Source organism: Salvelinus fontinalis, unplaced genomic scaffold (assembly GCF_029448725.1).
Source record: "Salvelinus fontinalis isolate EN_2023a unplaced genomic scaffold, ASM2944872v1 scaffold_0231, whole genome shotgun sequence".
Classification (NCBI taxonomy): domain Eukaryota; kingdom Metazoa; phylum Chordata; class Actinopteri; order Salmoniformes; family Salmonidae; genus Salvelinus; species Salvelinus fontinalis.
This window is the reverse complement of record NW_026600440.1, coordinates 45,881-62,982: the sequence shown is the minus strand read 5'-3', so window position 1 is coordinate 62,982 and position 17,102 is coordinate 45,881. Positions and strand designations below refer to the sequence as shown.

The following is a 17,102-nucleotide window of genomic DNA, read 5'->3' as shown; positions in this document are numbered from 1 at the left end:
ATGCTCTGGACACTACGCTGACAGACACAGCAAACCTTTTTGCCACAGTTCGCATTGATGTGCCATCCTGCATGAACTGCACTACCTGAGCCACTTGTGTGGGTTGTAGACTCCGTCTCATGCTACCACTAGAGTGAGAGCACCGCCAGCATTCAAAAGTGACCAAAACATCAGCAAGGAAGCATAGGAACTGAGAAGTGGTCTGTGGTCACCACCTGCAGAATCACTCCTTTTTTGGGGGGTGTCTTGCTAATTGCCTATAATTTCCACCTTTTGTCTATTCCATTTGCACAACAGCATGTAAAATTTATTGTCAATCAGTGTTGCTTCCTAAGTGGACAGTTTGATTTCACAGAAGTGTGATTGACTTGGAGTTTCATTGTGTTGTTTAAGTGTTCCCTTTATTTTTTTGAGCAGTGTATATATATTTATTTTGATCTGACACAGTGTTTGATGGACCAAAAATTTAGTGTCGGGCCCTGGTACTTTCTCTTTGAACAGCTGAATAGTCTCAGCGTGATTGTGTGCTTGGGGATGTTTGTCGATGCCTTCTTATGTTGCCATTCAGACTGACTGGAGGTTTGTTTATGGTGGAAAGGGGGAAGGGCCAGGAGAAATGACAGACAGCACAGCTGAGGGAAGCCAAGCCCAGAATTCAACTATCATCACAGATGACGAAATCAATCTAATTAAATTTAGCAGCGGCTCAGGCTTTATGAGAATGCGCGCACACACCACACAGTAGGCCTAACAAGCATTCAAGTTCATATGACAACAAATTAGATGAAAGTTTGCTGTTTACTCCACTAAAGCGATGATGCCTAATGTGGCACTGATACACAATGCTGCAGGAACGAACATTGGTGCTTGGTAATGAGCTCCCACAATGCATCTGTTATTTCCTAACGAGCAAAACGTCTCATGAAAGTAAAACAAATACAATGATATTGGACTAAGCAAACAAGTTGTAAATGTGATTTTATACCAATAAACAAACTGCAATTGATTCCATAACATGTTAGCGCTCCACTTCATATCAAACAGTCACAGCTGCTGCAAATTAAAAAAATATATAAATTGATTGTATACCCATTTGTAAGTGTGTGTGAATGTGAAGGGGGATGTTCATTCATTGATCTAAAATCAGTTTATTCTCAAAAAAGGGTCAGGATGAGGGTGGCATGAAACATTGATTTTGAGTACTTGGATGGGGACACTAGAAAACTCCAAAAGGAAGTACCCGCTCTTATGCTTCTTCCTTTTAATGTCATCCTCGTGCATTGAAGTTAATATGCAACACTCATTCAATGGTAGTTGTGCACATCCCAAACGTGTGGTCTCATGTTTCATGAGGTGAAATAAAAGAACACAGAAATGTTCCATACGCACAAAAAGCTTATTTCTCTCAAATGTTGCACAGAAATTTGTTTACATCCCTGTTAGTGAGAATTTCTCCTTTGCCAAGAAAATCCATCCACCTGACAGGTGTGGCATGTCAAGAAGCTGATTAAATAAACCGCATGATTATTACACAGGTGCACCTTGTGCTGGCGACAATAAAAGGCTACTAAAATGTGCAGTTGTCACAACACAATGCCACAGATGTATGCTGACTGCAGGAATGTCCACCAGAGCTGTTGCCAGATAGTTGAATGTTAATTTCTCTATCATAAACTGCTTCCAACATAATTTTTGAGAATTTGTCAGTACATCCAACAGGCCTCACAACCGCAGACCACGAGTAAGCATGCCACCGCAGGACCTCCACATCCGGCTTCTTCACCTGAGGGATCCTCTGGGACCAGCCACACAGACAGCTGATGAAATTGAGGAGCATTTCTGGCTGTAATAAAATAATTTTGTGGTGAAAAACCCATTCTGATTGGCTGGGCCTGGCTCCCCAGTGGGTGGGCCAGGCTCCCAAGTGGTTGGGCCTATGCCCTCCCAAGCCCACCCATGGCTACACCCCTGCCCTGTCATGTGAAATCAATAGATTAGGGACTAATTAACTGCACCATAGAGAGCATCCTGACTGGTTGCATCACTGCCTGGTATGGCAACTGCTCAGCCTCCGACCGCAAGTATGGCAACTGCTCGGCCTCCGACCGCAAGTATGGCAACTGCTCGGCCTCCGACCGCAAGACACTACAGAGGGTAGTGCGTACGGCCAAGTAAGTCACTGGGGCCAAGCTTTCTGCCATCTAGGACCTCTATACCAGGCAGTGTCAGGGGAAGGCCCTAAAAATTGTCAAAGACTCCAGCCACCCTAGTCGTAGACTACTCTCTGCTACCGCACGACAAGCGGCACCGGAGCGCCAAGTCTAGGTCCAAAAGGCTTCTTAACAGCTTCTACCGCCAAGCCATAAAACTCCTGAACAGCTAATGAAATAAATGGCTACCCAGACTATTTGCATTGTCCACCCCCCTTTTACACGGCTGCTACTCTCTGATTATTATCTATGCATAGTCACTTTACCCCTACCTACATGTACATATTACCTTGACTAGCCTGTGCCCCAGTACATTGACTCTGTACCGGTAGCTCCTGTATATAGCCTCGCTACTGTTATTTTACTGCTGCTCTTAAATTATTTTTAACTTAACTTATTTTTCTTAAAACTGCATTGTTGGTTCATTAAGGGCTTATAAGTAAGCATTTCACTGTAAGACCTGTTGTAGTTCTACTCATTCTATTTCTATGTAGTTGCCACTTAATCCAGTGGCGGCGATACAGTGACCCAGTTCTGTCAGTGGAGTTGAACTCTGCGTTATCTGGGCGTAGATAGCTGTGCAACAGAGCGACTGTGCACCGTTCCAGACAGGGCAGACAATCAAAACTAATAAAGCTATAGAAGAAGATAATGAGGTGGTAGAACACCTCACAGCAAAACATTTAAAAAAAAATAATAAAAAAAATAATAATCAGGAGACAAGTGGAACTCAAACCAATTGAGGAAAAAGGTCACTGTTTAAAAAACATAAAGTGACACTGTCTTACAAATGTTAAGTCAGTAGCTTCACATAGGCTACTAGTTTAATCATCATAATGTCCAAACTTCTCCCTGGAGGTCAATGCGCCATATAAAACAGCTGATGGAGGTGGGCTACATCAAAATAGACATTTTAGAGAGTAGCAAGACAATTGCAAAACCAGGTGCAATGCAGCAGAAACGCTTACGGGTCATTCATTTAGTGCATGAAAAATATGTTCCATTAAGGTCAAGATTTAAATTGACCACATCCCTAGGAGTGTGTCATGTGATGGCTGGGGTGAATACCAGGGTGTAGGGTAGCTAGTAATGTTACATGGGGCAGTTTGGCCAAGGGCTGCATTCCCCAAAGTGCAAGGGGCTGGTTTTAGTATGTGACATCCCGCTAGCATCTGCCCACCCACTTCTCAGAGTAGGGATATAAGGAGTACCTTTAACCTATACAATATGAATCTAAGCAACCTTTAAAGTGAGACCTAAAGAGCAACAAAAAAACGACATGACATTTTAAAATGAACTGTATCTCGGATATGAAGAGACAACGGGGTCATTCCTTCATTGGACCCCTGCATCACTTTGGAGATAATAAATGTGGACAGAATGCATGGGTATAAAGTCCCAGCTAAATGCTGAGACAGTGCAGTCTTTCCCCTGTATTCATTATTATTAAATATTTATATATAATTATTTATCGGGATGTTAAACATTCTCAGTGTAAAATTAAGATAAACCCAGATATAAAGTACGTTAAAAAATATATATATATATTTTTTTTTTAAAACAAAAAAAAAACAAGATCACCTTTGATAACTAACGATCACCAAAATACAAACTAGACAGTCAGGAGAATCAAATTATAAAAATGGCATGGCATGGGGTCCCCATTGATTTTGTTACATTTGAGTCACTCAAATAGCGTAAGAACACAGGATAAGCTATTGCAAAATGTGTAGAATTGCAGGAAATTAGCTTTAAAATGGCATTTCTCTCAGCCACATGGCAAAACATGTAGAATTGTAGGAAATTAACTTTAGAATATCAACATAGTCTCTGCGGACAAGCGGGAGGCTAAAATTTCAGTCAGTGACAGCTCCATTAGCCACGCTCCCACTACAAAGCAAACTTTGCCACCGCTGCTGAAAAAAAATACCAGGGGAAATAATGCAGGGAGAACGGCTGAATTGGTGAGGGTTTGAACTGGCTGGCATAGTGGTGTGGCCAGTTTGCCATCATCTCTCCAGTGATTTGAATTTGCAATAGATTATGCTTTTTTGTTTACGTTGCCAGCAAGCCTACTTTCTAAGCACCCTAGGAGGCCAATCCCTTCTTTTTGGTGGCAACATAGTATGGGGATATAAGCTTCCTCCAATTGTAAACACCAACTGTGAAAATAAAAAATTCAATATAAAGAGCAAAAATGTATAAATCTGTGTGCAACTTTGCCCTTTGTTCACTGTCCAATGTGCTAGCTACAGGTTGATGCTGGGATGCAAAACCTAGCTACGAAGGGACCCATCCACAGAGGGTCAATGAAAACTGTCAACAAACCAACATAAGCCCCACGGCTAAAGGGGTCAATCAAAACCTGCTAACGAATTGCATTTAATTTCGTTCGATAGATGTTTTAATTGAGCTCACCACATAGCTAGATTTCGGTGTCACTACTCCCTGTCCCGCCATCTTGGACCGGCCCAAGCAGCCATTACTAGCTAGCTATCCAAACAGCTAACGCGTTAAGCTAACGTTAGTTAGCAGCCATTGGAACATAGCGAAAGCCCGTCTCGAGCTCTACACAATCAACACCAACTCCGGGGCACGAGAACGGTTCAAATTCATGCATACATTTTGCACGAGCCAGATACACAGTGCAGCAAGCAAACATACTTTCCTGGCACCATGGGAAGTCTACTCCATGATAGAACGTTAAATAGCCATTAAAACAAGTAAGGTCACTTTATCATGCTCGGTAGATGTGGCTAGCTGGCTACAAAACGTTACCTAACGCTTATATCACAGTAATGATGGTATCTGTAAAAAGCCAAATTCTATATGTCCCTGACCACTCTATCTCTAGCTAGCTAACATTCAGAATGAGCTGGCCAACTCCAGAGTCCAACAACGCACGTTCCACAAGCTAGTTAACGTTATCAAACTAACAGGGGACTAGCTAGACATTTGCTAGCAGGCTAAATTAAAAGGTTAGCATGTGGTGGTTCGTCTTATCAATATAAATGACTAGCCCGCAAGTATGTACTTGAGATGTTATATTACACAGCCAGCTGGCTAACGTTAATTTGCTAGCTTCTTCGGCTACCAGGCTTGTTAGCCATTTCTACTGCACCCAATACAAATCAGCTCGGTAGAAACATTTGATATGATAAGCCTGTGACTAACAAATAGCTAAGTTGACGAGTTAGATAAATGCAAGGCCACCCTAATAACGAAAATAGCCAGTTGGGTTACTAAAATGTGTTTATGCAATGGAAAAGCCGTTCATTTTCACTATTGGATTAGCTAGCCAGGGAAAGAACTCGGGTAGGAACGCTGCGTAGCCGCAGGGTCGCTCTGCGCACATCGTGTGATGGGTGTATGGTTAACCAGAGTCCGTGCTCTCACCTGAGAGTGGACTGGCTATGTTAGTTACACGTATTACTATGTGGGCAAGAATGTACAAGGTGCAAGTGTTGTGGTTCAAGGACCGGCTGGTCCTGTGTGTTTGCAACTTAGCGAGCTACCTTCAACAGTAAGGCCTTCGTTCTGGCGCCATCTTCATGAAGCCTCTGAAATCCAAACAGTGAGCTGCAAGCAAGAAGACAACACAGGCGGTTCAGTATCACTTGCACTGCCGTGCAAATGGATTTAACGTATAAAAACGGCAAACGCGTGAACAGAATATTAAGAATACACCAGAGGTGTGTGCAGGGCTTTGACTCCGACCTGTCAATTCCGACCAAGCTGTCCCTCTCTTGGGCTGTCAGCGTCGGAAAGTCCTCCTCGGTTTCACTGGCTTTTCCCGCCGCCATTTTCTTTTCCTCATCACCACCAGAAGCCGAGCCGAGACTCCGAGCAGCAGCGCAGGCAGCAACAGCGAGCGAGACTCCGCACGATTGCATGGAATCGCGACGAGAGGGCGAACGAAATACTCCACCAAATCAAAGAAGGAAAACTAAAAATGTATTAAGATAGAATAAACTTTTCTCCACGATCAAAACGCAATTCAAAATGGTAAATCCTTTCAGGAAAACAAGTACCCCTCCAAAAAGTATTCGCGTCACATTTTTAGGCACCGTTTATGCAACTAATCAAATGTAATGCATGAAGTTCAATTCTTGCAGTTTGAAAAGAGTATTATTTGACCATAAAATTCCCCACAGCCACCAGCTTAAAGTTGTTATAATTGTGTCACACAAGCAAGCGAACCCACGCGCCGCCGTAGTCACGCCTCCCCTACCTCTTCAGCCAATAGATATGTCTGAATATCAGCATATGACATTAAGTTTTTTTTACCCATCTTCATTTATCTTTTTACAAACCACAGAAATCAATTATACATGTTCATTATTTTCTCAGAAGCAATAATGGTTATATTGTATAGGTATTCAAATTGATTGATTTGTTTTGAAAAGTGCATAAATAACAATGTTAAATAGCTACATGCAAACTGTCATATTACTAAATACATTTAAGAGTGTCAACTGAGAAATTTGTGCAAATACTTGATACCAGTATTATTTGCTGTTGATGGGTAAGCATGTCTAAATAAAACGTTGCAATGTTGTGTGGAGGTACAAATTCTGATTAGGACTGTGTAACTACTTGTCAAATATTTCTCACCCTGCAATTTTCACATCATAATAATCATCATCCTTGCCCTAGGCCCCACATTCCTATACATTATTGTGGTTGATACCAATTAGATCTGTTTGCATTTTTTAAAATGTACTAGCTAGTTCTACTGTATTTATGTGCAGTATATCTACTGTGTTATGAATTACATTCTAACTTTTGTACATGTCTTGAAAATTAAATGAATAGCAATCATTATTGTTGGTGTGTCCCCCCCCCCCCCCCCCCCCCCCAGCTGTAGACATTTTCCAAATACCCAGACTCAATACCCAGACAAGACATATCCATCCAATGTAAAATCCCCAAATCTAATTATCCAAATAGCTTTTTTGATGTATCATAAAACCCTCTGAACATATTACTTTATAAAATCTTACTCTTTATTTTGATATCAATTGATTATATACAAGTTACAGTATTTGATGTAGATTTGAATTACATTCAAATCAATTTAAATGTTCAAGGGATAAAGTGATAGCTATTTTGGGCAGAAATTGAATCTAATATGAGGGAAATCGAATCTTATTTTTTATGGAACATTTTTATGCTTCCAAATGAAATTATCAACATCCTGCAACATTTCAAAGAAAGAGCAAAGTGTTAAAATACTGATGTGGCAAAGCATCATTCTGTAGGCGGGGCCAGCAGAGGTTTATAAATCTCAGGGGCGGGGCTTGCATACAGCAGTCAACATCCTGATGTAATTTTCTCCAAAATGGCGGATCGCAAAGAAGGTTAGTGATAGTCCATGTTTATGGATAAAATAATCTCGAATTATAACAACGAATCAGCTATACTATATATAGATAGCTCCAATATCAAGAAATCTAAACACTCAAATATTGCTATTCGTTCAGCTGTGGCTTTTGACAGGTGGACTTTAGTGACTAGATGGCTAGCTTTGTTGCTAGCAATTTAGCCTAATTTCTAAACAATGGCATGCAATCGCCCATCGACCCAAATACCAGCCATTGACATTGTGAACCTATTAGTTTTTGTCACCCATAGCTCCTATCCCGACTACTGTACCGTTATCGCAGATATACACTGTATAGTAATGACGTGAACGGGATGACCAACTAAACAAGTATTCCAGTCATGTTTTAAATCAATATTCAATGAATTAATGTGTTTTGTGAATCCTATCAATACTACTATGAAGTTACAGCAAAGATGTAGATGGATGCATTGGAACTGTTTCTTGACTGTGAGGAAATTGGACTGAATTTGGACCTGAAACCTGCACTAGGTTGCCTAGATGATAGAAAGTGAAAGCAAAACAGTTTAAATTATTTGTATGTCTTTACTTCATCCCAGATGACATCTTATCAGAAAAGGATGAGCCGGAGAGTGAGGATGAGACCTATGAGGTGGTGGACCTAACAGAGTACGCCCGGAGGCACCAATGGTGGAGCATGGTGTTTGGGAATAACTCTGGTCCCCTCGCAGAGAAATACTCTGTGACCACGCAGATCGTGATGGGAGGGGTCACTGGCTGGTATGCAACCCAAATGTCTGGATCTTTGGCCCCTAGGAAACACATCAACACATTTCACTGATGAAATGCATGGTATGAGTTGGTGATGTAGTCAAGTCACTCAACCTTGAGTCCCAAGTCCCTAGTAGAGGTCGACCGATTAATCGGAATGGCCGATTAATTAGGGCCGATTTCAAGTTTTTATAACAATCGGTAATCTGCATTTTTGGACACCGATCATGGCCGATTACATTGCACTCCACGAGGTGACTGCGTGGCAGGCTGACAACCTGTTATGTGAGTGCAGCAAGGAGTCAAGGTAAGGTGCTAGCTAGCATTAAACGTATCTTATAAAAAAAACAATCAATCTTAACATAATCACAAGTTAACTACACATGGTTGATGATATTACGAGTTTATCTAGCTTGTTCTGCGTTGCATATAATCGATGCGGTGCCTGTTAATTTCTCATTGAATCATAGCCTACTTCGCCAAATGGGTGATTTAACCTGTCTGGCACCGGGGTTCCGCTAGCGGAACTCCTCCCACATTCCACTGAAAAGGCAGAGTGCGAAATTCAAAAAATATTTTTGAGAAATATTTAACTTTCACACATTAACAAGTCCAATACAGCAAATGAAAGATACACATCTTGTGAATCCAGTCAACATGTCCGATTTTTAAAATGTTTTACAGCGAAAACACCACATATATTTATGTTAGCTCACCACCAAATACAAAAAAGGACAGACATTTTTCACAGCACAGGTAGCTTGCACAAAGCCAACCTAACTAACCAAGAACCAACCAAACTAACCAAGAAACAACTTCATCAGATGACAGTCTTATAACATGTTATACAATAAATCTATGTTTTGTTCGAAAAATGTGCATATTTGAGGTATAAATCAGTTTTACATTGCAGCTACCATCACAGCTACTGTCAGAAATAGCACCGAAGCAGCCAGAGTAATTACAGACACCAACGTCAAATACCTAAATACTCATCATAAAACATTTCTGAAAAATCGATGGTGTACAGCAAATTAAAGACAAACATCTTGTGAATCCAGCCAATATTTCAGATTTTTTAAGTGTTTTACAGCGAAAACACAATATAGCATTATATTAGCTTACTACAATAGCCTACCACACTACCGCATTCATTCATCAAGGCACGTTAGCGATAGCAATAGGCATGTTAGCGATAGCGAATAAACCAGCAAAAGATTTTAATTTTCACTAACCTTCATAAACCTTCATCAGATGACAGTCCTATAACATCAGGTTATACATACACTTATGTTTTGTTCGAAAATGTGCATATTTAGAGCTGAAATCAGTGGTTATACATTGTGCTAACGTAGCATCTTTTTCCCAGAATGTGCGGATATTTTTATGACACTCAACTATTCTGACCAAATAACTATTCATAAACGTTACTAGAAAATACATGTTGTATAGGAAATGATAGATACACTAGTTCTTAATGCAATCGCCGTGTTAGAATTCTAAAAATAACTTCATTACGACATCCAGCTTAGTTATAGCGAGAGCGTGCCCAAAATCTGGGCGCAAACTACTATTTCACATGTTCGACAGATATATGAAATAGCATCATAAAATGGGTCCTACTTTTGATGATCTTCCATCAGAATGTAGTACAAGGGGTCCTTTGTCCAGAACAATCGTTGTTTGGTTTTAGAATGTCCTCTTCTCCAGTCAATTAGCACGGAAAGCTAGCAAAGTAGCGCAAAGCTCTCCTTCCTGAACAAAGGCACACAACGCAACACGCCTAACGTCCCGAATAAATTTCAATAATCTAATAAAACTATATTGAAAAAACATACTTTACGATGATATTGTCACATTTATCAAATAAAATCAAAGCCGGAGATATTAGTCGTCTATAACGACAGCTTTTCAGAAGGCAATACCAGGTCCCTTCTCGCGCTCTAAAGAAAACAGGAAACTGGTGACACGTCATGCCAAGAGCTTTTATTCAACCCCAGATCAAGTTATACACTCAATTTCTTCTCTCACTGCCTGTCGACATCTAGTGGAAGACGTATGAAGTGCATGTATACTAATAAATATCAAGGACATTTATAGGCAGGCCCTAGAACAGAGCATCGATTTCAGATTTTCCACTTCCTGTCAGGAAGTTTGCTGCAAAATGAGTTCTGTTTTACTCACAGATATAATTCAAACGGTTTTAGAAACTAGAGAGTGTTTTCTATCCAATAGTAATAATAATATGCATATTGTACGAGCAAGAATTGAGTACGAGGCCGTTTAAATTGGGCACGATTTTCCCCCAAAGTGAAAACAGCGCCCTCTGTCCTCAACAGGTTAACAAGCGCATTCGTGAAAAAAGCACTGTCGTTGCACCAATGTGTACCTAAACATCAATGCCTTTCTTCAGGGTCGGGGTATATGCAGCAGTTTGGGCCACCTAGCTCGTTGCGAACTGTGAAGACTATTTCTTCCTAACAAAGACAGCAAACTTCGCCAAACGGGGGGTGATTTAACAAAAGCACATTTGCGAAAAAAACATAATCGTTGCACGAATGTACCTAACATTAAACATCAATGCCTTTCTTAAAAACAATACACAGAAGTATATATTTTTAAACCTGCAGATTTAGGAAAATGTTGTCACTTCTCTTGCGTTCATTGCACGCAGAGTCAGGGTATATGCAACAGTTTGGGCCGCCTGGCTCGTTGCGAACTAATTTGCCAAGATTTTACGTAATTATGACATAACATTGAAGGTTGTGCAATGTAACAGGAATATTTAGACTTGTGGATACCACCCGTTAGATAAAATACGGAACAGTTCTGTATTTCACTGAAGAATAAACTTAATTTTTTTTATTTTATTATAGTTTCCGGATTCGATCATATTAATGACCTAAGGCTCGTATTTCTGTGTGTTATTATGTTATCATTAAGTCTATGATTTGATATTTGATATAGCAGTCTGACTGAGCGGTGGTAGGCAGCAGCAGGCTCATAAGCATTCATTCAAACAGCACTTTCGTGCGTTTGCCAGCAGCTCTTCGCAATTGCGCTGTTTATGACTTCAAGCCTATCAACTCCCGAGATTAGGTTGATGTAACCGATGTGAAATGGCTAGCTAGTTAGCGGTGTGCGCGCTAATAGCGTTTCAAACGTCACTCGCTCTGAGACTTGGAGTAGTTGTTCCCCTTGCTCTGCAAGGGCCGCGGCTTTTGTGAAGCGATGGGTAACGATGCTTCGAGGGTGGCTGTTGTTGATGTGTTCCTGGTTCGAGCCCAGGTAGGGGCAAGGAGAGGGACGGAAGCTATACTGTTACTCTGGCAATACTAAAGTGCCTATAAGAACATCCAATAGTCAAAGGTATATGAAATACAAATGGTATAGAGAGAAATAGTCCTATAATTCCTATAATAACCTCAACCTAAAACTTCTTACCTGGGAATATTGAAGACTCATGTTAAAAGGAACCACCAGCTTTCATATGTTCTCATGTTCTGAGCAAGGAACTTAAAGTTAGCTTTTTTACATGGCTCATATTGCACTTTTACTTTCTTCTCCAACACTTTTTTGCATTATTTAAACCAAATTGAACATGTTTCATTATTTATTTGAGGCTAAATTGATTTGATTGATGTATTATATTAAGTTAAAATAAAAGTGTTCATTCAGTATTGTTGTAATTGTCATTATTACAAATAAATACATAAATAAAAATTGGCCGATTTAATCGGTATCGACTTTTTTTGGTCCTCCAATAATCGGTATCGGTGTTGAAAAATCATAATCGGTCGACCTCTAGTCCCTAGTGTTCCAGTCCGAGTCCTTTATTCTCGAGTCGAGTCACAAGTCCCTTGGTAATGCTAAAAGCTGTGGTCATACCATTTAAAAATCCAAATTCTCTTCAACTGTTGGCACATTTGAAGAATATCTCTAGCATTTGCTGTTGTAGCTAGTAGGCCCCCTATTTTAAATGATCCATCAGAGAGATTTTCTGACAACAAAGTCACTTCTGGTCCAGTCCGAGTTGAGCCATGAAAATTGTGACTTGAGTCCGAGTCAAGTCTGAGTCCTGGACTCGAGTACTACAACACTGCTATCAGTCACTCCTCTCTCTCACATTCAGGTGTGCAGGATACTTGTTCCAGAGAGTAGGGAAGATAGCTGCTACTGCCATAGGTGGAGGGTTCCTGTTGTTACAGGTAAGAGATGCATCATATTTGTATTAAGTCGACGCTAGGTAGTTACATAATACACATCTCTATTCCATTATTATAATTTTTTTAAACTAGGCAAGTCCGTTAAGAACAAATTCTTATTTACCGTGACGGCCTACCCTGGCCAAACCCTAATCCGGAAGACGCTGGGCCAATTGTGCGCTGCCCTATGGGACTCCCAATCACTGCCAGTTGTGATACAGCCTGGAATCGAACCAGGGTCTATAGTGACGCCTCTAGCACTGAGATGCAGTGCCTTAGTTCACATCAACTAAGGCGCCACTCGGGAGCACCAATGAGATCACATGTAACAAAGTGAACGGAGTGCCACTTCAAATGCAACCCAACAATCCTCACTCATTTTCCTTTCTGCACCTTCTCCTGCAGATAGCGAATCACAGTGGCTACGTGCAGGTGGACTGGAAGAAAGTGGAGAAGGACGTGAACAAAGCAAAGAAACACCTGAAGAAGAGAACCAAGCAAGCAGCCCCTGAAATGAACTCCTTCTTCGAGGAGGTAAAGGTATTAATAACACTGCCTGACTTTCCTAATCATAACTCTATGGTAGGCTATTGTGCCTATAGTATTGTGTGATTCTAAAAGGTGAACATGTTTGAGATGTGTGCGTGCTCATTGGTCCTTTATCTAACTGTTTATTTATTCCGTGAGACCAACACCAGTACCTGGGTGTGGGAGCTGCTTTTTAATTCAATTGGATTTCCAGTCCGCTTGACTCGCAGTGCCTTGCATTGCATGTACTTATGAGAAAAAAATGTATACTTAATTATCATATTTGGGGGGAAATAGCTAAGTTCATAAATACCTGAGTCATCCGCAGCCATTTGATGGACTAATAATGTAGCAACAGCGCCCTCTAGCGAACTCACACTGTAAAAGCACATTCCTGGATTTATCACAAGCAGAAACTAAAGTATACCCTGCGTATAAGAATCTTATTTTTACATCTATTATCACTTATAACCCTTCAGTTATTGGAGGTGACCTCACAGTCTGCTTGTTTTCTCTCCTCCTTCCACTCTCTGCAGGCCACAGAGTTTGTCAAGAAGAACATTGTCCTGTCCAGCGGGTTTGTGGGTGGATTCCTCCTGGGCTTGGCCTCCTAAGGGCGTCGGGGCCAATTCACGACTGAGGAAGTCATTACATAGGAAGAAGGAAGCTGTCATTACTGTGAACTGAGTCGCCACACGGGATGTTGTCATTAACTGTGAATCGTTGTCTTTCTCCCAGCACGGAACTAGTCATGAAACGGGTTTGGGAGGAGGCTGAACATGTGAAGCTGCCACTTTATGCCCCCCTGGGTGCTCTCTTCCTGTTACTGCCCAACTGATCTGAGTTTAGCTTGTCCACCCTCTTTTTATTCTATTTATCTGGTGGTTTCTGATCCAGGATCAGTTGTTTGGGCCTGTTGAATATGGAATCTTTATACTTCATAATCAGCACTACCTCCAACATCAATGTATGTGAAAATGTCACGTTTCTATGTTTTCAATCAGCTATATTATATATATATTTGTTCACCGTCATATGGTGTGCATCGTGTGATTTGAGTCAATTAGTGAGCAATGCCTACTCATAATTGGTTGAAATCACGATGCACACCAGATAATGACATTAGAAAAACTAATTTTGACTTCAAAACATAGAAACATGGCATTTTCACATACGTTGATGTTAGGGTTGTTCTGGAGATGATGAATGCAATGTTGAAAATGTTAGAAATTTCCCTTTAAGTGCACAACGTGACACCTCTTGATACACTATGATATACTACTAATATACTGTACCACACACTGAACATAGGATTACTCGGCCCCTGTCTATCTTGTGCCCTCTTTTACCTGGAAGAACAGGTCTAGGATCAGGGGTGTGTCCCAAATGCCCATAGTGCACTACTTTTGACCAGAGCCTTATGTAGGAAATAGGGTGCCATTTGGGACACAACCCAGCTCTCCCTACACTCAGACCAAAGTTTTACCACCCTGTGCTATTCAACAAAATGTGTCTGCAGACCTGTTGTTACGGGGTTAATATACCAACACCTGATCACTGCACCTTCGCTGGCTAATGTACTGTAGGTATATCAGTGTTCAGTTTAGCGTTTTTCATAATGAATCTTGTTTTGGAGGCAGCTCTGCAGAGTGGTCACTAGTTGGCACAGCCACAAAATCTGATTTAAAAATCTAACTGTAACCACACTGTTAACCCTAATGCCTAACCTTAAATTTAGACCAAAAAGTTAAATGTAGTTTTCATAATTTTTTTTACAATATAGCCAATTCTGACTTTGCAGCTGGCCCATCTAGCGGATTCGCTTAGTTCTGCCTCCAGGACAAGACTCATTCCAAAAAATGTGAACCTGCTATCAGTGTAGTAATAGGAAAACATGTGATTTAGTCACGTGGAGAATATACTATCAGTTTTATAGATAGAAGGAAATGCACAGTATAAAGTCAGTGTTCAGTTGCTCCATATTGTGTCTTTAACTATTTAAATATTATGTGTCAGGAGTATGATTTTCCATTTGTTTCTGTACTTCACAAAGTGCACATTAACTTCTTACTGCCGTTAACCTCCATTTTTTATGTTCTGACTTCCTGAATGCTGTTTTGAAATCTTGATAACCAACTAACCATAACTATGGATTTGTCTTATGTTTCTGTTTTGTCAAATAAAGTTGCCTGATTTTTGTTGGTTAGCAATGTTAACAGTTGTGTGTGTGGTCACTGGACTGCATGGTAGACATGCATACAATCAGGGCTTGGTGTGTACACTGAGTGGATTAACAGTCTAACTTGACACGTTTAACTTCTCAACAATATACTTATTTTGATTATTAAAGCCAGCATGACTTTTCAGATTACAGTAGCTGCCTTTACAGTAGCTGCCTTTACACAGTAGCTGCCTTTACACAGGAAACCCAACTCCGATCTTTTGCCAAATTATTGGTAATTTGGCCGATCAGGTCAAATTTTTTGCCAGTAATTTCGGCAAAAGATCAGAATTGGGCTGCCTGTGTAAGTGTAGTCTATGAGTTCCGGTAATGCAAATGTCCAGATTTTATGATGTGAATAGAAATGGATGCTTCCTTGTGTCTGCATGGAGGATGGGTTTGTAATAACTACCATGCATGTCACAGCAACAATGAATGAGCATTGTCACAATACTAAGATATTTCACCACTATGTCTGTGCATTCATCTACACTGTGAAATCTGCTTTTGAAAGGTACTGCATGTAGAAAGAGGCAAAGGAAGATACGCACCAAATCAATCTGAAATAAGTACCAATTGTAAATTTTTTGTGTTTACCTCTGTCACAGAGTACAATATCAATTAATAAATTAAAGATTTTTTGGTTTATATTAAATGCACATTGAATTGGGGTTTAGTCCTGATAGGCTTTCTGTAGCTAGGGATTTAGTTCTGGGATTTATGAAGTACTCTTTGTCAATTGACTTGACAAAAAAACTTTTAAATAAAATTGTATTGATTTATTGTAATTTCATAATGTTCTGTCAGAGGCATATTGATTTGTGTAAATAATGACTTCACTGTCTATTGAGCTGAATGAAGCTGAAAACAGAGGCAGTCGTGATGTTACCTCGCCAGAGTGCCTCTCTCTACTGTGTGTTACTGTAGCTGCCAGCACCACACTACCACTGGTCCCTCCCTGTTGCTATGGAAACTGCTCTTTTTCTCTTTCTCTCTCCCGCATGCTCTCTTGTGGTGTGGTGTGGCCTTCCCTCTTTTCCACTCTCTTTCTCTGTTCTCTGTTTCTCTCGCTTTCTCTTTCCAGTCCTGCCTTTTTCTTTGTTTTAACCTCTATCTCGCTCCCTCATTATCTGTGAGTGTGCCCATGTGTAATGGTATAGGGATAGAGGGGGATATTAGAGTGGGGGGAATGAGATGAGACCCACTCTCCACCATCCGATGACCACATCACCAACCAATCGGATCATCAATAGCCCCCAATAGATCCAACCAATAGTAGGGTAAAGCCAGAGTATGAGCGCCATGGAAACTGCAAGGGATGTTTTATAATAGCAGCTTGCCCTAGTGGCACCAGATACTGGTACACCTCAGTCAGGCTGTTCAAAGCAATTGTGTTATTAATCCATTGATCGTAATCTAAGGGCTGCATCTTCATACTTAAACCTCTCCTCATATCTCCTTTATCTGCACTGATCTGAAAAAAATAGGAAAGGCAAATTCGATATGGTGCATGCATATACTAGGTACTGGCTTTCACCAGTTACTTCATATTAGTAGAGGAAAGACAGGAGACAGGAAACAAATTATAGTATTGAGATACAACCTAATCCATGCCTTCAGGCAGCTGGCTCCAAAGGGTCCATACCATACAATAGTTAACTCTGTCACAATCAGTTTATTGAGAGCTGTCATTAGTATGGTTACGCAACACCCTCTCTGTAGTACTAGTCAGTGGACAAAGTCAGAGATGAAACGTCAATGCATGTTAGAATAGCAATGTTCATTATTCATAGTACAATAATTCATAGTAATTAGTACAGTGA

At 40.6% G+C, this 17,102-nt stretch overlaps 2 protein-coding genes across 4 annotated transcripts in view; one reads left to right on the top strand and one right to left on the bottom strand.

The window, feature by feature from the left end:
- The window catches only part of LOC129844791 (lysine-specific demethylase 6A-like), a 47,727-nt gene extending 41,292 nt beyond the window's left edge, over positions 1–6,435 (bottom strand). For both annotated transcript variants that reach the window (XM_055912920.1, XM_055912921.1), the window contains exons 1-2: positions 5,928–6,435; positions 5,726–5,789 (exon numbers count right to left, since the gene is read on the bottom strand). In XM_055912920.1, coding sequence (XP_055768895.1) covers positions 5,726–5,789; positions 5,928–6,103 — 240 coding nt within the window. In that variant the 5' untranslated portion in view covers positions 6,104–6,435. The remainder of the gene's footprint in view (positions 1–5,725; positions 5,790–5,927) is intronic.
- A 1,032-nt stretch (positions 6,436–7,467) lies between these two features.
- LOC129844787 (FUN14 domain-containing protein 1-like) lies at positions 7,468–15,274 on the top strand. 2 transcript variants are annotated; one of them, XM_055912910.1, is made up of 5 exons: positions 7,468–7,570; positions 8,154–8,334; positions 12,458–12,533; positions 12,936–13,064; positions 13,595–15,274. In XM_055912910.1, the coding sequence occupies exons 1-5, from the start codon at positions 7,552–7,554 to the stop codon at positions 13,670–13,672; spliced, it is 483 nt and encodes a 160-aa protein (XP_055768885.1). In that variant the 5' UTR covers positions 7,468–7,551; the 3' UTR covers positions 13,673–15,274. The 2 variants fall into 2 exon arrangements, with proteins under 2 accessions (XP_055768885.1, XP_055768884.1); XM_055912909.1 differs by having other exon boundaries at positions 12,936–13,070.
- Positions 15,275–17,102: the final 1,828 nt, after the last annotated feature.